Genomic DNA, 21,919 nt, shown 5'->3' on the forward strand with positions numbered 1-21,919 from the left:
AGAAAGCAATGAATGCTTTCTATGAAATTCAATTTTGTTGCTCCTTTTAAACTGTTTTATCTATCTACACCTGATATCAAATTTCAAAAATGTAATGTATAAAATCCTATTATTTTCACTGATCATCAGTTTAATATACGTTGAACTGTTTTATGGAGAGGAAAAAGTGGCGCATTCCAGAAATTTTTTCATGTTACACATGTTGCGTGATGAAACATTACTGGAAAATTAACCAGACAAGCATCTCTCATATTTTTCATTAGAGTCTTTCACAGCCTCGAAAATGTTGCAAGCAAAAAGCGGCTGTTTTGTATGTACCGATATCTATCGCATTGTACTTGTCTCTAATATCTTTGTACTGTGCGCTATCATCGACTTTATGAGTAACCGTTTGGTGACATAATATTGCAACCCATCGTTTTATTGCAACATTTTCATATATCACAACAATACAGTGAGTTGCAATAACACATCACTGAATGGCTAGTCCCATGTAGTCAATGAGCCGCACAGTACAAGGATATTAAAAGTATGCAGTAGATATCGGTACAATGAACTATCACCCTCCATATGGTCTTTGATAAGTCCTGTCCATAAGGGCATATACAGAGCTCACCAAGAACTGAAGTCACACTTGCTGCAGACAACCACTGCTAGTTCTTTGGAACTAAATAGTTTCCAGCAAGTGCATCAATTACGTAGTAGTTCAAGATTCTGTCGGTGCAGTCTTTGTATTTCTGATTACTTAAAATGCTTTCAAGAAGATTTCAAATGGAAAAGTTTGCGAGTTTGGTTTTTAAGTCCACAAAGGAAATGTAAACCATTCATTCTACGTGTAATCTGTTTGGAAACTTAGACAGGATTATAAAATTCATCATCCTACAATATCTAAGTCACTCATTGGTTTAGAGAAGTCAAGTGATAATTTCAGCCTATCAACAGCAAGTGAAACATAGAATATCAAATGACACATGATCAAGTATATGAATACATCATCTAATCATCTGTTTTTTCAAATCTATGTTTGCACTCAACATAGCTAGAACTGAATTTATGAAACTGCAAGTTGCAATCATGTGTTTAAATAGCAATTTTGAAACCACAGTTTGACTCGGTATTGTGGTATCGTTAGATAGAGTGGGTATGTGTGGTTGGAAATTGTGTGATGGACAGGCTAAACTGAGTCTTTGATGAGGCAATCAATGAGGGTGGAAATTTTTTTTGAAAGTATCGAACATTTCAAAAGGGACTGATATTTATATTTAAAGTAGCACACTAAATTGTAGAAAATGCTTATTTATTATCCAGTTACCTTGAAGTACCTTGCGTAAATGTTTTCCTATACAACTGTGTGGAACACCTTCTTGTCTAGTTTATTGGCAATTTCATGATTTCTTATACTAACGTCTGAAATATGTGGACAGATGAAATTTCTTGCACATGGTAGAAACTTTAAACAAAACCGTCTTGAGAAACCATCTTCTACTGATGTAGCCGAGTATTAAGTCTATTTTGTTATGTTATGTATGCCGTGTAAAGGACAGCATTATATTGTAAATATTGTTGATATTCCCTGACCAATTGTTAGACATGTATTACTTTCATACCGTCGTGTCAAATCTGGTAAATGGATGAAGTGCTGTACTGTCAACGCTGGCAAACTTATTGGCAAGTCTTTGAAAAATGTTTATCTTCTTACATGTCCGATGCAAGTGTTGAAGAATGATTCCTTCTTTGATAGTAATAGAAAGTACCTGTGAGCAAGAAGGTAACAGATAGTCAGTGTTTCAGTATTCACACACACACACACACACACACACGCACGCACGCACGCACGCACACACACACACACTCACACACACATTTTGTGACAGCTACTGAATTGAAGTGTATGCAGTTATAAATATTGAAACGGTTACATGTTAAAACCTTTATGGTCCTGATATGGGTTTTGTGGACATTTTGTTTTGTACACATCTGCATTAAACAAGTCCATTTCTTCAAGAGTTGTGTAAAATGCCTGACCACATTTGAATTCTCATCTAGACAGCATGTTTCTTTTGTATCAGATATGTATGCCATCCTTAGATACACACTTAGCCATTTTTGTTTTCATCAAGAAATATTCATGAAAAAATATAAATGTCTACCTCTTACCTTACCACTTCTGCTAATTCCCAGAATGCCTTTGCTATCAGCTTTAAGGGATGTGGTAAATATTGTGTGAGGTGAAACACGCACAGAACTGATATGGAACCCTGTTTCTAAGTCACACAATAGAAGCCAGCCATATTTTGTTAATATGAAGACCAAGCCATACAGTTCACTTATCTGTAAGCAAAACAGAATTTCAATATCACAAAATATTTCAATTTTTTGCAACAGTTTGAAAATAAACATGTGACTGCAAAAGTCTGATAGTGGATGCTGTAAATTAACAAATAATTGCAGCACTGTGGGCTTTCAGTATGGCCTTTCGAAGGTGAAGGGCACAGATGAACAGTGGAACATAATGGATCTCTGTCTTTGATTTTGTCATGGTTCATCACCTGAAGTAGATGACAGAATTATTGTGAGTCCAGCACCATCTGAGGTGATACATAACGTCATAAGTGACCTCATCTTCACACTAACAGTGTTTGTCATTTAATTCTACTACACGTGAGGTTACAGCAGCTAGCTGTTTGAAAAGAAACAAGTACCAGGGGACAAAACGTTTGCAGGATGTAGTTTGTACAGAGGTCATATTTCAAAGGCTGGATTTTTACTTTAAGATGATACTAGTAGTAACAAGTGTAGTAAGCTATATGAGTCTGACGGGACTTTTCCTTGAAGTTGATAGCAGTAATCAATACAAGTTTACTAAAGGCAGAAATAATTCTGACTAGACTTTTACTTTTAGGAAGAATGTGCCTCTGCCATATACTTGAATGTCTGAATTTCCATTTTACCACTGAAAGATTGGATAGAAAGTCACTCTTTTGGATGTAACTTGAAAACCACTGATTGGAATTTGAATTGCTTTCATTTGAACATTGTTTCATCTACACAACCAAAGTAATGTCTCAGTCAAATACCAAGGCAATTGGTCAGGTGTTTTCTAACTGTAAGTCATTTACACACACACACACACACACACACATTTTGTGACAGCTACAGCCCTACTGAATTACCTCAGTCTTGTTGTGCTAAAAAGGAAATCAATCTTTTATTTCCCAGAGAGTTAGGTAGTACTGTTTTTTGGTGGCCATATTGGATTCTAAAATGACTAAATATAGATCTCATCTTGACTTAAAAAATTTCTATAATGAGAGATATTTTTATATAAATTTTAACTGAGATTAGATTGGGGTTTTCTTGAACAGCAAAGGTTTAAAGAGATTATCCTCTGGAATGATGCATTCTATGTTAAGTAACAAAAGGTGACGTATATATATAACACCTTGTTGTCTGGTAGAAAATGAGGCAGTTTCAATGAATTGACAGGGAGAGAGTGAACAAAAGTGATAACCCACCTGCAACGAAACCGGAAAGTCATGTTTGAATTCATCAGCTTGGGAAAAGTTGAGATCATCTGTGTGGTTACTAAGTGCAGAATTTCCAGCAATATGTGGGCCTAACTCAAGGATGTGAAGCTGGTGAGAGAAAACAATCACTGTGTTATAAAAAGTGACATTTTGTAGTGAACATCCATAGATCCTAGATCCTCCACCAACAATGAAGAGGGTGGAGGGTCTATGGTACCCCATATTGTGAATCAATGCATTTGTTTTGACACATCAAATATTTGGTGGAATGGCACATTTTATTTTGATAGTCAGTGCATCCCTGGAATTATGTAGTTCATGAGGAAGTTAAATTTGTGTAATTTCGAAATCTTTCAGCTGTTTTTGAAAGCATCAGTAAACTGCAAAAATTGTTATAACTCTATATGCTGTTGTTGTACTTGTGTACTCGTGTGTCTGCTAATTAGGCCTAATAAAAAAAATTGTGTGGTTCCGATTACACTCAATTTTAGAATAGGTGGGGTAGGTAGATTTTTTATTTTATTTTATCATATATTTTTTTTCATGTGTGAGTGTCTAGTTCAGGTTTTCCATTGTTTTCCAAATGGTCGCTGTGTTGTTTATTTCTTCCAATCACATGTACAGCCATTACAGATTGGAAGAACAGTCTTATATTGTCTTTTTAAGTTGATGTCAGTTTCTGTATCCACTATTTCTCGTGAGACTTCATAATTTTTGCAATTTTAATATTTTTTTCTCGAGTGCATTAAAAAAAGTTTTGGGTCGACAGTGAAAAACTAGGTGGGGTTAGGTAACTGGAACCAAACAATTATTTTTTTCAGGCCTAACGTTTTGTATAAGAGTTCAGGATGCCATGGCCATGCCAATGCTACTGTTAGTTAAAAGAGTATTCCGCGGCCATATTGGATTCAGGTGGCCATATTGGATTCTAAAATGACTACATTTTGATATCATTTTGACTTCTTTTTCAAAAAATTGGAATGGTGACCCAAGATTTTTTAAATTGATTTTAATTGAGAATAAGTTACAATTTTCTTGCAAAAAATAACAGCAATAAGTTTAGAGCATTTATTTTTGTAAGGTGCATACTAAGTTAAACAGTGTAATCATCCAGATAACTGTCAGTGTGTGATATCAAAATTTATAGCATGTAGTGTCTAATTTTCAAGTTGTTTATTAGGTAGTACCCACACATAGACACACACACACGCACGTGCATGCACGCACGCACGTACACACACACAGACACACACACACACACATCTCTTTAACAAAATAAACTGTTGGGCATAACACATAGTCTCAGCTGTCCTGTCTTTGTTTTGATGTATTTCCAAACATGAAAAACAAGTCAAGCCACCACTGCTTAGAGTGTTAATTAAGATCAACATTGGTATTGAAAAAACAGAAACTGTGAGTTTTAACACAAAACATAGTAAACAAAATTATGCTCTGTGGGACTTGATATTATAGTAATTATCAATAGGATTGAACAGTATCAGAACATCAGCTGTACTGAGAACATGGTGATGATTAGAAAAGTCACCTGGGAATAAATAATTACTTATTTTGTGAAAAAAGCAAGGGCAAATACGACATCTTTTGCAGTATTAGCAGTAAACATGACTAAAAATGATTTGAATCACACTTCAGCTGGATTTTTCAAGACGTACATAACATTGGAACATTTTTCTTTTCACTTTTGTGCAAAATTCAAACAACAGATTACCATAGTCAAAGACAAGTGAGCAAAAACAAATTGTGGTGTGTGGGTGGGTGATTGACTGAAAATACACACACATCGCACTCGTGAGAATTTAACAGGAGCTGCAATTACTGACTTCTCTCTTTATCTAGATAATATCATCTTGTTATCTAGTTCACAAACACGGTTACAAAATTACATGAAGTAAACACATTACATATAAGTCAATCACGTGCAAATTAGCAACAACAAAAAGTGGGTTGATTTTGTAACGTTGGCAAATAAAAACGATCTAGTGAAGTTAGCAAAAATTTGTGTTGAGTTTATTTTGTTAGATTTATATACAAATGTTAAACACAGACAAGGTTGTGCATTTCAAAATACACATATGTATGCAGGCAATATGTTGAATGCGAAGGAATGAACAGAAAGCTTGCTCCTTGTACTACAACCATAAGTTAGCTGTTACACCTTTGTGTGTGTGACAATTAAAAATTTATTTAATTTTAGTTTATACAGAATATTTTCATAAGCCTGAACATTCCATTTCTCCTGGCATCTAGTTCACAAACCAGTGTTCAAATATGCTCACAGGAAATATCAGAGGATGTACGTCATCACCAGATTACATGTGTATACTAAGGGGAGCACAGGAAATTGTCAGAATGTTTGTACTATGTGGGTATAAAGGATATCACACATTTTGAGTATAAATGGAATATCACTACCAGGCAGGGGGTAACTTTTTAGCTGTATGAAGTAAATAGATGGGAAACTGATACTTTGAGTCTATGTACCAAATGAAAAGTACTACTAAAAGAGTCCACAAATTTCTTAAAAGTTAATCCTAAATTTTCGCTAACTTCATCAAGGGTATACTACTTGGGATTTGCTTTCAAGACAGTTTTGACTCTGTGAGTAGAAATTTTCATTTGATACTACAAATGTACAAACATTCTGGTCGGAGTCTTTATGTAGTAGTGTACACTTATCATAAGTTGTATACCTCATCATCATGATCCGATATTCTTTGGTATTTTTTCGTTATTTATATGCAAGATTTTTTGTTTCAGTTTCAATGATCAATATATTGCTCTTCTATTGAATGGTATGGTTCATGTTAGTCTAGTTCCTATACGATGTGTTACGATTAATACGATCATCTCCACTTACATGATATAGGGAAAGTCGTTATTCTAGCACAGAAATCTGTGCAACCCTCAACTGCATTCATATCATGATTTTTTGTTTCAGGTTGGAGAGGTGGAGATCAGTTTATAAAGAGTAACTGTCTAAAGGAACTAACTAATTACAACTGCCTGTCAATTTGTGATGGATTACTACTGACATGCATCATTCACCCTTTGACCAGTGGGGGTAGCACAGATTTCTGTGCTAGAATAAGGACTTTCCCTATATGTGAATGGAGAGGATCGTAGTGATCGTAATGCGTTGTATAGGAACTAAACTTGGTTCATGTGACTTTACTGAAGTGTCATTTGGCTCAGGTAATTAAATATATCACTCTGTGAGTGCATCTAACATAACAACCTCTATCCTACCACCTGGGAAATAAAAATTATTGACTTCAAATATTTACGACCTCGTTTATGTTTCCTGTCTATCACTTGTGTTTTCAGAGGAAAATGTCATGATGTGCAGAGACCCTGGTAATCCAGCACCATACTGCCATCTCTCCCTACACTTCCCATGCATGCTAACACTTCACAATACAAATTAATTTATTTTTGACTGCAGACTGGTAATAACCTCGTTGACAACATATCACTAACTTTGAAATCTATTTGAATGGATTCGGTTTTCTCTAAAAACAAGTCAGCATTTTCTGTTTTGTCTTCAAAAAATGTTCAGTTTAATGTGTCACTAGCCGAGCTTTATAACATGTCAATTTTTTTTTCACATGAGTGAAAATAAGTACATAAAATTTTAATATGTCATACAAATTTCCACTCAAAAAGATGTAAACTCCACCTTCCTTAAACAGTTGTGAGGGCAAAATAGAAATAAATATGCCTTTCTAAATTGTGCGTGGTAGATTTGATAAGATTTGTGGTGTAGAAAGACATTGGACAAATATTTCCTTCATGATATTAATGTTTATGAGTATGGTTGTATAAAAGTCCATAATCGTTGATATTCCATTTATAGTTTGACTTTACTGTAGAATTACCAATTACTTCATAAGTATACCTCTAGAGGGCGCTATATCTACCCAGCTGCTTTTCTTACAATTTCTGAGCATGCTCTTCATCAAAACCTGTGTGTTTGTTACTTGTCTGTGCTGTGTTCAAGCTGTACTTACCTTGCCTTGTTTCCCTGGTGTTCTTTGAGCTATGCAAACCACTGTAGACAGATTGGGGTTACTATTAAACCTGTATTCACAGAAAGCAACACTATAGGCCTCAATACATTGACTGAGTTGGTAGTCCTTTGAGAAGAGCTGAGTTACTCCATATATAAACCCAGTGTCCTGTGTATAAAAAAATATTGCATTGATTTAAATACAACCATATAATCGCACGTAAAATTAAACTTTAAAAGAAAAATCCACATGGCTATGTTTCAATCCCAGTTCATCACATTAGTGTTATCCTAATAACGATTACATGGGATCATTCTTTTGTTCTGTCCAACTTTTTCTATAGCTCTGACAAACGTTTTTCACATCCTAATTTGAAGTGGGTCAAAATGAAATGGAAACTTCACAGAAAATAAAAAAGTATGTATAAAAAAGTTTGGCTTGGTATGGTTAGTCCATGAAGGTATAAGGGGAGATATTCTCTTAAGCCTCCTTGGTTCCTCACAGCATTATGAAATTGATAAAATTGACTCTGATATGTTTGTTATTGGTTTATTCTTTGTCAATTTTACTATTTAAAAGACAAATTAACTGAATCAGTTGGGAATCAACACATTAGCTCACAAAATTAAGTCAAAAAATTGTCTCATTTTCTATCTGCAAAAAATAAATCAAGTCTTTCTACTAAAATTGCTGTATGCTAAAATACATAGATCCAAGCAACGTAATAATCAGTCTGTAAGATACACCACCGTGACAGGGCGCCCTCACACATCCAGGAGGCCAGTGAGGGCAGAACGATTCAACGTATCTTACTGTCTATGAATAATATCTGTACCTCTTTATACAAACCAGTCAAGGCCATCCATCTCATTGTCTTGTCTGTCTTGTAGCTCACTAACTGACACTTCTTCAGTCGATTATGCCTCTGAAAAACTCTAGAGGGCTCCCTTTCACCTGCAAAGTACAGCATACATAGAAGTCCAGTATTCTAAAATATGGCTTGCACGAATTTGACCAAACAGCGGTGAATTGTTTAACTTGTAACTTAGAAACCAAAATTACCCAAAAGGAGATATTATAGTAACACTTTAAAACATATTATGCTTGTTAGTTTATTTTGTATCCCATACACACATGAAAATATTTTTTTTAGAAATGACCTATTTTCTGACTATACACAGATATTTCCCTCGTATCTATGACAGAACAACAAGAGTATGTTACATAAAAAACAACAGGTGGCATTCTGAGGTGACCAAGACATCTGTATGCCAATACCATTCAATAATCCAACTTATTATCGATTTTTGGTCATTTGATATCTGCAGTTATTGCATTTGAAAAATTGGAAGAAAATTTGACAAAAATAGTTGCATAACTACAACAAATATTCATAAATAATTGACGCTTAATATTAACCAGTATTATTTTGAAACCAAAATCACTGTCTATTTCTTTTATTTATCACCCAGCATATATAATACAATAGTGTAGAAATGTTACCTGTTATATTCCAGTGGTATACTTGTCGGTTGGTTACTATGGCAATGACCTCGGAATTGATCCAAGTCCAATATACTATTTGGTTCTCCATGGTACACATGTGTCTTCTTTTCCTTTGTTCTAAGTCAAATATTTCTATACTTCTTCCACCTAATTAATAGCAAAAGGTAGACATGTGACATGGTGGGGGCTAATCACCAGGTCTATGCAATTCTAAACATGAATATGAATTTCTACTCACAGAGTTTGAAAAATTTTGGAACTAGAATCCAAAATTTTTGCTAAAATCTTGTGAGCATTGTCAGGGGTATACTACTTTATTGTTACAAAAATGTTGCAGATATATTTTGTATGTACACTCCTCAAACGCCTGCATGGGTGACCTAGCAACATATCACCACATAATCAGAACTGAAACTTCAAAACATTTTATCAGAAATCTTCGTACATAAACACAATTATAAACAATATTCAGTTTACTCTGTATGTTATTTTTGTATGCTTTACCATGTTTGCTATGGCATGTTGTTATACAATAACGATTGATCGATTAAAAATATTTTATTTTAAATTTTTTTAAATCAGTTTTATCACGGCCTAAAGGTACATGAAGTGATCCTGTCTATAAATTCATCATCAGACAATTATTTTGTGTCTTTAAGTGAGAAAATCAAGAGTTGAAGGATGACAAAATTTTCAAATTATTCTTTCCAAAAAATGAATAGTTTATGCCACCAACCCATGTACATTGTCTGAAAAATCTTGCTCTCTTCTATATTTCTACTATGTTTGCTTAAATTGTCAATAGACATTAGTCATTTGTTTGATGTACAAAATTATCATTTGCTGTGATGCTCCTACACCACATCATGAGGAAAACATAACTGAAATTTCTGCAAAAAAGTTGATTTTTGGTAATTTTCATAAATTCAATGGTAGTACATGTAAATAACCTGGCAGTGGTATATGTTTTTGAGATGATTATAGTATTGCAAACTGTAACTCAAATTGTGTAACAAGTTTAAACAAGTTACACTATGACTAACACGTTGGGTAAATATTGCCAAACACATCTGTCTCATCAGAGGTACTTGTAACCCATATGTTTATTGTTTATCAACGGGTCTGAGTAAAGCTCAATGACCCTTGACCTATGACCTTTTCTTACCTTTCAGTGCAAGCCATGGAGTGGTTGGATTCATAGCAGCTGATTCGGCGATACTTGGCCAGCTACGCGGGTGTGGTGTTTTACTGTAAATGTTAACAATTGTCACCCTCTTTCTATTGTGTCGTTTTCTCCTGAATTCGTGACAGCAACATATCCATTTGTGTGATGTCATTGTCACCTTCTGTACATTGATCTGCTCCTGCTTGATTTCATAATCCCGGAGCTGTAGCATGAAAAATTATGAAGTATATTACTTTTAATACTTGTATTGATAAAAAAATCTGATATATTAAATATTCTAGTTTTATATGACAGGATGTACAGTGTAGAAAAAAAAAGTCATACTGCTGTTTTTTACCGTTTGATTTTTTTATACCAAAAATAAAAAGTGTACATTTAGAAATGATAGAGGACAAAAATCATAACATTTTATTCATACTGCTTAAAATATTAACCACAAATTTATAATATATTCTTTCTGGGACTCCATTATGAAAATATTACAAAAACCATAACTAGGCAAAATAAAAAAAAATATGTGTTTCCAATAACCTGAACAACCCTATTTTAAGCTGCTGACCCTAAACATTTTTTTTTAAACATTTAAAACAAAATGTTAAGAAACTATGTCTTCTTGACCTTCGTGTATGTATATTTTCTTTCCTCAGTGATGTCTGCACATATATCATCAAACTATAACAGAGGGGGTATTCTGATTGACATTTCAATTGTTTTTTGGGTCGAAGCAATATTTAAAAAAAAATAAAAAAAATTGAAAAGGTATTAAAATGATAAAAAAAAAATTAATAAATTAAATCCTGACCTACCTACCCTATTTTCTGAGGCCAAGTTATCGGAAACATATAATTATTTTTTTTTTGCCTTATGTAGTAAATGTTTAATGAGGTGAAAATTGAAACTATAAGTTTTGTAAAAGAGCTAAAAGGTTACACTTCCTGAATATTATCAGGACCAGTCAGCCAGGAAATCAGAACTGACATCAATATCCTGTGGTGTCACGTTTCATAGAAATACAGAGATCATGTCATGCATTATCGTCATAAACCACAACCTCTTTTATGACATCATGCACAACACATTGTCAAGATTTTTGACGTCTTGGAAGAAAAAATGCAAGTAACTGGTTTGCAAGAATGGTCATATCACAAGCATCATCAAAATGCTGAAGTTGATTTTGAAAAAAAGACTAGTTACAGTAACTGAGGACTAATACATGAATATACACATTCAATGATTGGTTTGGGTATTTGTATTTTTATGAAACTGAATAATTCAGTAATATAATGTGAATCTCATTTAGTGAAAACTAAATGTCATCAACACATTTGAATTCAGTCTGGTGACTTCAATAACAAAATTCAATGCCTTGAAAATGATATAGACAGGAATCCATGTGGATGGGGTTTTAATTTGTTATTTCCCAAAATCACCAATCACCTTGATTCTAGGCTATCAAAATGAAGCATTTGAATTCTCCAAGACACCCCTAATTTGCTATGCTACTAATCTTAACACATCTGAATTCTGTCTTCTATAAAAAAAAAATCCACATAAACTACATTGTTCCAAGTCACCCCTAATTCACCATTCTTATTAATCTTAGTGTTAAAAGGTAAGACTAGCTACACTATTGTACATTTTCATTGATTAAGCAAATAGGGAGTCATGATATAGTGAATACGGAGTCATTATATTTGACCACATCACACTTTCATCATTTTTTTGTGTGTTTTCATTTAACAGGTGTTTCTGGTTGTTGTAGCTCTAACAACGGTATGCTAATAATTCTTATGGAGATAAAATAACTAGGATGTCAGGCATTTCTTAGAAGTGGCTCAAGCAAATGTAGTGACTGTAGGCTTGATTAAACCATCACATGCAGTTCATGAATGACTGAATGACTGACTGAATAAATGACTGACTGACTGACTGACTGACTGACTGAATGAATGAATGAATGAACGAACAAACAAATGAACAAATGAACGAACGAACGAACGAACGAACGAACGAACGAACGAACGAACAAACAAACAAACAAACAAACGAACGAACGAATGAATGAATGACCACAATTGAGAACAAAGGTAAATACAAATGATCTCAATGTCAGGTTTCATCAAGTGTTTGTACAAATATTAACAACATTCAAGGCAACATATACTATAAATCATACAATCCTTGTATGATGTATTTCACCCAATATCACCCTTTTCTTCTCTCTCCCCATATTTTGGAGACTAGATTTTTGTAGTTTAATCTAATTCTGTCTATATAATTATATTCATTGTTTCATCTTACTGAACCTTTACATGTAATAATCCCAGGGATATATTACATGTACTAAATAAATAAATCACAAGACAACTGTTTTTTACCTGGAAACTTATTTCTTATTTACATCTTGAGTGTTAAAATCTAAATATAGCTCAACTTAGCGTACAACAAATGTTGTGAAAGGCGTCTGCAGTTCCTTTTTTTTCATATTTATTGATATTGAAAAAGTAATACTCAATACTGAGATGAAAGTCATTTAATAATTATAATATTATTTCAGATACAAATACTTTCAACTTTTGTGCTCAACACACTATACCAGAATATTTCAAATAATATAGGTTGATATTCTTAAATTACTCTAATAATATACTATAGTAATAAAATATAGGAGACACTTCATCATTGATGGCACAGCCATAAATCACAAGTCTACTACACTTGACTTTGACCTTGACCATAATATCACCTTCATTTGTTAATATATAAACCAAATGGAATACAATTTACACATTGGTCTTGAAACATGTTTATCAACATGTCTATCACTCGGCAATTACTGGAGGAATGTGTGTTATATTCATCACCCATCTCATATCAGATAGAATACCTACGAAAATACCTTTTTAAAAAAAATGAAATTTCATCTATCAGTAAGGCATTATTAAATTACAAGCATCACAACTGATTTATGTTTTCAGAAGGGTTTTATATTTACAGCTGTCATATATATGCGAGTTCTTACCTGCCACGGGATTCTACACTATAAATTGAGTTCATGAGAGCTGACAATTCACAATCACCCTACAGTTTTACTACTTTCAGCACACATAAATCAGTTTAAATTCTAGGGTTGGGCTTGGAATGCTGCCATAAATCTCAGTAGAAAATAAAGAACAGTGGACTGTCTGTGCAATGAAACATATTTTTAATAAACCTAGGAAGTTGAGATCATGGGTAGGTATATAGTTAGAACCCCTAAATTATATTAGATTCAGACCTCTGATGAATGAACACACATATTTGCCCCAATTCTCACGATAATTATTATATTCAATACTAATATCTTTGGATTGACTGCATCATGTGCATGGAGATGATATTCTTTACAGTGTATACCTCAAGTACATATTTCATTTTCTATACCATAGAAACAAGGAACCATGGATTGCTTGGGCTAGTGTTACATGTATTTGTTGAGCATTGGAAATATGAGTTAAAAATCCGCACTTGTTCCCAAGGTGCTCTAAATTCTACAAGAGCTCCTCTCCTAATAAAGTCATATTTAATTATCTGGAACACTAACTCTTATTTCTCTCCTTCCATTTTTTTGTTTATTTCTATGGTTCTACCAGTAAAACAAGGGCTATGAAGGCTTCAAATGTAATTTGATATCAACATATTTGATCTAGGCATAGTGGGAAAGATATTTTTAACAGTTCCTGCTCGAAGCAACAACTCATACTTCAATGTTGTTAAAATATGCTAGTACAGGTCAATGCAAACTGCTACACTTGGTATTGAATGTAGTTGTCCAGTATAACAATCAGTGGTTATTCAACCAAGGTCATTGTTAATTTCAGACCCTTGACTTTCAAAAGTTGTCTTTCTTTTTCTCCTGAAGGAATTATTACTATTTTTAGATAACAAATAAAATTATGAAAACCTTCAGCTAAATGAAAATAAGTTAAAAGAACACACAAGTATGACAATGTTACAATGATATCCTACTGCCATCCTTACAAAACACATAATTATATGTATCAAACATTGCCACGTTTTTTTAGAGAGAAATTTATTTTTGAAATATTCATGTTAATTTCAAGGTTACAAGTTACTGTGTGAACAATATAGTATGCAAATGTTGGGATAAAAATTATGTCAGGGCATGTGCATGCATAATTCAAATTTGTAAAATATATATTGGAAAAAAAACCAGTTTAAAATATATATGTATTTAACTATAGACCCTCCACTTGAACTTTGCAATTCCACATGTGGTCACTAAATTATTTTGCCATTTAGTTGTTTGTCTAAGTTTACTGATGTAAACTTATGATAGTTCTCAGCTGTCTGTCAGCTGTCTGTCTGAGAACTAAAACAAACACAACAATAACACTTACATATCGCTAGCCTACCCATTGTATAAGTTCACAGGGGGTGGACTTCGTTTCGTTCTTTTTTTTTACACACTATATCAATAAAAATTATAATACACGCTAAATCATTTTTGGGTACAATACAACAGCCAGGATCAAAGTACATTGTAATCATTGCTAATTTCACATTGCAAGAAAAGTTGTGACATGTTATTTTCAGACGATAAAATATACGTTAGCACCACAGTGCGATAAAAATCACGCCTTGTAACACAGATTACACGCTTCGCTAATCGGAAAACTTTTCACGTTTGAGGAACGAACAGTTGAAAATTTAATATAAAGCACGTACGTACCTGTACCACATTCTGTACCTGAACAACCGACAACTTGTCTCCGCTTCCATCTGATGCCATTATTTCCCTCTTTTTCCCAACTTACATTATGTTATCATGTTCTTTGAAGTTTAGTGAATAAGCTTGCGCGCCGGAAACTTGAAATTACGCTGACAGGAAGGTGTATAACAAAGCAAACACTACAAGGTCGGGTCTAGTATCCGTGCGTGTGGCTTGTTGACAGATGAAATTAGGTCAAAGGTCATCATATGGGGTTTCTTTTTTTTCAACTTTTCATATTTTATGTATTTATTTACCCAACTGTCAAAATTTGATACATTCTAAGACAATTATCATAAACTACATCATATCACATTAACTACATGAATATATTATGTCTTCTCTGTGTTTGAATTTTTAAAGAACAACCTCAAAGATCTTTGACCCGGAAGTAGTTCATAACTTCATTTCAGTGAGGTCGCCATCCAGAATTTCGCAAGAGGCGATGTTGGTCGTGAAATTATTTCATACAGGAAAATTTTGGAGACGATTATTTTTGATGACGTGATTTCAGAAAGAGAAAGTCGTAGTTATTTGAAAGTACATAACAAGACTCGTTTGCTGATTTGATATTGTTCATATTTATTTGAATACCACAACACTGCCTGCCAAGATGTCAATATTTACACCTACAAATCAAATTCGACTCACAAATGTTGCAATCGTGCGAATGAAGAGAGCCGGCAAGAGGTTTGAAATCGCCTGCTATAAGAATAAAGTTGTGTCATGGCGGGATAAAGTGTAAGTATAAATAGAATGTAGACACATTGTATAGGAATGTGCAGCAGACCGTTCAAAACATTGCATGAGTTACAAGTTAGTCTGTACTGTGTACTGTGTACAACAATCAAGGAGGTAGGAATGACTGTGATTCTACCTCCATGGTACAATAGTTATACACAATATGAGAATTGTTTAACTTTTTCTTTACCCAAATATATGTATATGTGTTCGTTTTAGCAAATAACCATTTGGTTAAATTAACAATGAATATATTTCATCTTTCCTGTATGACTTCAGTAACATTGACAGTGACAGTTTTGACATTTGTAATCGTCAGATTATCACAGTGCAGGATTGCGCAACACTGATATATCACATATAGTTGTGAAGTTAAAGTGATTGACGTAATAAAACGTTTGAACTGTAAAGACTTTACAATTTTATAAAATAACTATTTAAAATTTAAGATGTTTAAAATTAAAAAAAACAACCTATGAATTATAGTATGAGAATAATTAATGTCATTGCGTATCAATTATGATTTTCAAGATTACTTTGAAAGTAGTGTTCATGTAATGTTTAGGATGTTAATAATTATAATGTTTCATATATATATATACTGGTACATATATCATGAAATGTGCCATTTCTTTATTTACCTTTTTCATTTGTTTGTTTTCAATTTTGTTGTTCTGGGAGAGATCGCCTTCTTTCCACATCTGATCCTGTATAATAGAACTTTCTCATAGAACTGTGCAACTTTAATGCTAAAAAGTGAAAGTTACAGCCATAAAGTGATTATTATGTTATTTCCTTTAAACAGAGAAAAAGACATAGATGAAGTGTTACAAACACACTCAGTCTTCACCAATGTGTCTAAAGGTCAAGTGGCCAAGAAAGAAGATCTAGTCAGAGCATTTGGTACTGAGAATCAAACAGAAATATGTATACAGGTAAAAATCTCTTTTCTAAATGTGTGTTTATAATAATAATATCAATTTTGATATTGATATGGCTTTAACTGATTGCTGTCAATATTTCAATTTCAGATTTTAGCCAAAGGAGAACTTCAAGTTTCAGAGAAAGAGAGACATCAACAATTAGAATCAATGTTCAGAGATATTGCCACCATTGTTGCTGAGAAATGTGTCAACCCAGAGACAAAGAGACCATACACTGTGGGTCTGATAGAAAGAGGAATGAAAGATCTTCACTTTTCGGTCAAACCAAACAGGAGTACTAAGCAGCAGGTAGGGATCAGATAGGGACACCTTTCAAAGAAACAGCACCCTCTAGTGGTGTAACAATATAGTAAGGTGTATTTATAATACAAACAACCTGGTGTTCGTAGTGCAATATCGTTGATAAGTGTATGATGAATGGGACCTTCACACTAAACAATGATCTTGCAGTGATGTATTTGAACAGACCTTTACAATAAATAGTGCCCACTGGTGGTTGTGATATAATGATGAATCTATTGAACAGCCTGAGTGTTCTGAGTGCCTTAGGGAAAAAAAAGAAGAAAATAGTGAAACTATTACTAATGAGAAGTTCCTTGGAAGTGAATACCAAATTTTCACCAATGTCTTATCAGCAATGTCAGGGGTGTACTAGGCTATTGCCATGAAATAGTGAATATATTGGGTTTTTAAAATAAAAGATGGAAAGTTAAAAAGATTTATGTTGTATTATATAGTTTTTGCAAGCACTGGGTACACATCTGTCATCATTTCAATACTTGCTCACCAACAGTCAATATATAAATGCACCTTGTTTAGTTTTCACCAGTCATACAGCACTGCTATTGACTGCATTTTGTGTTTACCAGTTAGCAGTTATTTGAGAGATGCATTTGATATTTGCAGGCATTGGAGGTGATCAGGCAACTGAAAGAGAAAGACATTATGAACATCGAGAAGGCTATGATGAGGATTAAGATTACATTACCCAGCAAAGAAGCCAGGAAAGTGAAGGACAAAGTGACACAGCTAGCCAAGACAGTGGAAAATGAAGCCTGGGATGGAGATCTAGAACTAGTATGTAGCTAGCTGGCTTTGCTAGTTTTTATATCACCTTTATTTTTAAGGCTTATTGTGTAAAAATCAATGCCGTTGCTCAGTGGCTATGCTAGATAGTACAGGCTGAGTAACTGCACTGTTAATGGTGTTTGCTGTGCTGAAATGAAAGTCTTTTGTAACGAAACATCATCAGACTAGAACTTCAGACTGGTGAACAAGCCCTCAGTTGTGAATAAAAGCATCAGTTTTACTTTCACTAATTATCAAATGTGTATAGTGTTTCAAACGTTTAAGTTCTATATTGATACAGTAACCTACATCTAGGTGAGCTTGCATCAATCATCAATCATCAATCATCAATGCATGAAAAATCACCTTTCAACCTGGATGAAGCGTATATAAACATTATGTAAATGGAGTATGAGATAAAGTTCCGTCTTTGAACTAATTTTAATACTATGATAAAATTCTCCTAGAAGATCAAGTTTGTTTCAGCGAGACTATCAAGTACAGGGTTTGCTTTGGTCTGTACACAGTGTGATAGTTCATTGTCTTCTATCAGGACTACTATATAAAATTGTTAGCAACTGGCTGTACATTCTATGCTGTATTCATGGTATTTTTCTGTATCAATGTCATATCATAGGTGATATTAATTGACCCAGGTGTGTATAGAGAACTGGACGATGTGGTGAAATCAGGCACACGTGGACGAGGAACGATTGAAGTGCTTAGTCTCAAAGATGTAGAGGAAGGTGATGAGAGGCTGGAGTAAACCAGATGATGAAGATTTCATAGAGAGCAGACAACTTTTAAGAAGTTTCCTTGGTTACTGCCTCCAATAAGCCTTTGCAGGAGATTGGGCTCGTCAGCAGTGTCCCACTGTGCAACTGATGATCTGTTTGCTAGGAGAGAAAATTTTCTTGGTTTTTATAGCAATGACAGTGTGCGCATGTTTGGTGTATTAATTAAGAGCAATACTATTATGATGGCCTGCTTAGTAGACATAGGAATGAACTGACATTGCGTATGTATATGGATGAATTAACCCAACGCTTATTAACAATGTTTCAAAGAACCCAGCAAAATTCATTTCCTGAAATTAAATAATAATACTTTTTTTTTGTATTTTGGATACAATTGATAAAACTTTTTGTTTATGGACAGTGATGAGCAAGACCATTTGTTTCGGACAGCAGTCTTTGCATAAATCTAAAAACAATCATCCTATTATTTGAACCATTAAAATGGTTACATTGATAGGGTTGTCTCTGGATTAATTTCATATGCATGTCTATTGCCACATTATCTTTGATGTATGGTGGATGTTTGAGTCACTTTACAAATCTAAGATGAAGTATAAATTCAAAGATGTGGTAACCATGGTAACCACATGGAGGTTGCCATGAACTATTTCATACAGCAGGTGTTATTTTCCCTCTAATTACTTACCTATACATACAGCCATAACAATGAAATATACATTGAATTTCGGTTTTGTTATTTGGAAATCATCACATACTTATTGTGATAATAGTTAGTGGTATAGGGGAAGACAGGTACCTACACTTTGTGTAAAAGGTCATTTCATGTGTACCACATGCCAAACAGAAACCCACCAATGTACAGTGTGAATATTAACATACATGTATAGATGTATTGGAGGTATGTAAGAGTCCCAAACTTCACTTTGTCAACTTTGGGACCCTTATATACCTGTGTATTGGTGATATTAAAACAACTGATAAGCAGTGAAGTAATACACAACATAGTAGTGTTCGTGGCACCACTTTGGAGTTCAATAACATTGTGAAAACAGTTGAATTGAGAAATTGATATTAACAATTTTGTAAATAACTTTTCCTATGATGTAGCGATTATATATTGTTACTAAGTTTGATAATAACTGCAAGTAATTGGTTAGAATTAGGTAGAATAGAGAGATGCCTGTCGACATGATGGAACCTATTAGTTCGATTTAAAAATCTCTGTCATCTGCTTGCCCAAGGCCAGGAAGTTCCCATCATAAATTGGTCTATTGTCTATGATGTAACCCATATAAAATATTAAAATGCATTATCTCATCAACTCGGTTGAAGAATCTTGTTCACACAGACTGATATACAACTCACAAAATAACACCGATGCGTTTGCTTGCTTGTGGCAATCAGATATGAGACAAGGTTTCACGCAAAGACATACAATGTAATTAGTGTTGGTAACTTGTCAAAGTATATTAAACACCATGGAATCCCCTGTTTTCTGATTAGAATGCTACATGTTCTAACATTCGAGTGTGACTGTGACGTTAACTGAATGTTTATTTTACAACATGGCTAACTTCCACAAATATAAACAAAGTATTGCACCAACCTACATCAGAGGCACTGGCTGTTGATTTTGTGTCAGTTATCTTGTTGTCTGTATGTAATTTGTCTTTGCGTGAGTTCTTCTCTTAGTTCACTTCACTCAAGCAAATGCATCGGTTGTTTTCACTGGTTGTTTCTGTATCATTCTCCATTTGACATGCTATTATCTGTACTATTTAAACAATTTAGCCAACCACAGACAAGTCTGTGAATCAACCCAGTAGTGAGGCAGTATAAACCACCCTTCCGTATTGACAGTCTTATACATTTTCAGTGCTACACATAATAGTTCGAATGCAAAATTCTTAGCTATAGCTATCACATATGATATACCAGTTACATGTTGGTTTTTGCCAAACAAAGAAATCTGAAGTTTGTATACTTATGATATTGCCTAATTACCGAAAATCAGTAAAAATGAATAATCTAGCTTATGGGACACATGCAGTTTGCGATCATCAACATGTTAACCAATGATGACACAGACAGACCATCCCTAAAATATATTATAACCATCCTTTACAGAAGGTAAGAAGGACCTGGTAGGAGAGATTGTTATGTAACTGATTCAACCCTGTGTATTTATTGATGGCATGTATTGTATGCTCCCTGGGGGGTAGAGGCTGAGCTATACCATAGGTCTGAGTTAGGGGGCAATACATGTAATTGTATACAATGCTTTGAGGACCATTTTGGAAGGCGCTACATAAAAATGCACTCAACATATGTGAAGGTGCAGAGAGAAGACAAAAATAATCATTAGTTTCCTTAACATTCAGAATTTCAAGTCATGGTTTTGGTACATACATTGTAGGTGGATAAAAATAAACTTTGTTTGAACAATAACATATGGTGATCTTTCATAATGCGTGTGTGATATGTTTACATGTAATATGTAGATCAGGATGTGACATGTCTATGCATGCATATATGGGTGTGTGTTATATGTTAATGTATGTGTCCATAGGTGTGTGCTGTCCCTATGTTGGCATCCATGGGTGTGTGCTATGTCTGCATGAGTCTATGGGTGTATATGTCTGTACATGGGTGTGGGTGTGTCCATATATGTATACGAGTGTGTGGTATGTCTGCGTGTGTGATAAGCCTATGTATGTATAATGTATCTGGGTGCAATATCTATGTATGTGTATATGGGTGTGTGCTATGTCTGTATGTGTCCTGTGGGTGTGTGCTGTGGCTATGTAGGTGTTCATAGGTGTGTGCTAGGTCTGTACATGGGTGTGTTGTATGTTTATGTATGTGTATATGACTGTGTGGTAGGGGAGTAATATTAGTATTAAATAATCCAGATATTAGGTTCGCAGACAGGGGTTGTACGTAAGTAACTGTCTTGTTAGCAGACATGCTACCAATGTTCCTTCTTGTAAGTTGTACCATCTGCAGTTTCTTTGTGCAAGTCATTACCTTGTCGTCATGGAAGCCACAAAATCATTGTTACTCTGGATGAGTGGTAAAACCTTGACGATAATTCAAGGCTACAAGGTTTTACATGGTTCCTGTTAAGAAATCTAATTACATCACAGTCCACTGACTGCTTATATTTAACATGTGGCAATGATAGTTTCAGTTTGTCTGTGTTAACTAGCAAAGAATAGGGAACTTGCAAACCCGCCACGTTGAATGTTGCATCATGGGAAATATGATAATAAATACTAATGAATTGGTATTGTAAACAATACTGTTACATTGTTTGCAACCACGAATGATCAATTCATAGTTACCCTGACCATTGTGGGAGGTTTATTTTTTTGTCGGTAGCTCCAGATT

General features: G+C 34.1%; 2 protein-coding genes across 2 annotated transcripts; one reads left to right on the plus strand and one right to left on the minus strand.

Moving 5' to 3' along the window:
* Window positions 1-514: 514 nt before the first annotated feature.
* LOC144449485 (clathrin heavy chain 2-like) lies at window positions 515-15,092 on the minus strand. Its single transcript, XM_078140025.1, has 8 exons — window positions 14,980-15,092; window positions 10,227-10,449; window positions 9,059-9,208; window positions 8,391-8,509; window positions 7,556-7,723; window positions 3,516-3,635; window positions 2,158-2,331; window positions 515-1,754 (listed from the first exon to the last, which is right to left on the minus strand). The coding sequence occupies exons 1-8, from the start codon at window positions 15,037-15,039 to the stop codon at window positions 1,602-1,604; spliced, it is 1,167 nt and encodes a 388-aa protein (XP_077996151.1). The 5' UTR covers window positions 15,040-15,092; the 3' UTR covers window positions 515-1,601.
* Window positions 15,093-15,437: 345 nt separating this feature from the next.
* Window positions 15,438-20,944, plus strand: LOC144448832 (ribosome maturation protein SBDS-like). The gene is made up of 5 exons (XM_078139140.1): window positions 15,438-15,759; window positions 16,565-16,694; window positions 16,791-16,991; window positions 17,610-17,780; window positions 18,409-20,944. Exons 1-5 carry the CDS (start codon window positions 15,632-15,634, stop codon window positions 18,535-18,537), a joined length of 759 nt encoding a protein of 252 aa, XP_077995266.1. The 5' UTR covers window positions 15,438-15,631; the 3' UTR covers window positions 18,538-20,944.
* The last annotated feature ends 975 nt before the right edge of the window (window positions 20,945-21,919 follow it).

Source organism: Glandiceps talaboti, chromosome 18 (assembly GCF_964340395.1).
Source record: "Glandiceps talaboti chromosome 18, keGlaTala1.1, whole genome shotgun sequence".
Classification (NCBI taxonomy): domain Eukaryota; kingdom Metazoa; phylum Hemichordata; class Enteropneusta; family Spengelidae; genus Glandiceps; species Glandiceps talaboti.

Coding starts and splice junctions, on each gene's coding strand:
- LOC144449485 (XM_078140025.1), bottom strand. CDS start 15,039: ATGGCATCAGATGGAAGCGGAGACAAGTTGTCGGTTGTTCAGGTACAG. Junction 9,209..10,226: donor TCCATGGCTTGCACTGAAAG/GTAAGAAAAGGT, acceptor GCTATTAATTAG/GTGGAAGAAGTATAGAAATA. Junction 3,636..7,555: donor CACCAGGGAAACAAGGCAAG/GTAAGTACAGCT, acceptor TTCTCTCACCAG/CTTCACATCCTTGAGTTAGG.
- LOC144448832 (XM_078139140.1), top strand. CDS start 15,632: ATGTCAATATTTACACCTACAAATCAAATTCGACTCACAAATGTTGCA. Junction 16,695..16,790: donor AAACAGAAATATGTATACAG/GTAAAAATCTCT, acceptor TTTCAATTTCAG/ATTTTAGCCAAAGGAGAACT. Junction 17,781..18,408: donor GGGATGGAGATCTAGAACTA/GTATGTAGCTAG, acceptor GTCATATCATAG/GTGATATTAATTGACCCAGG.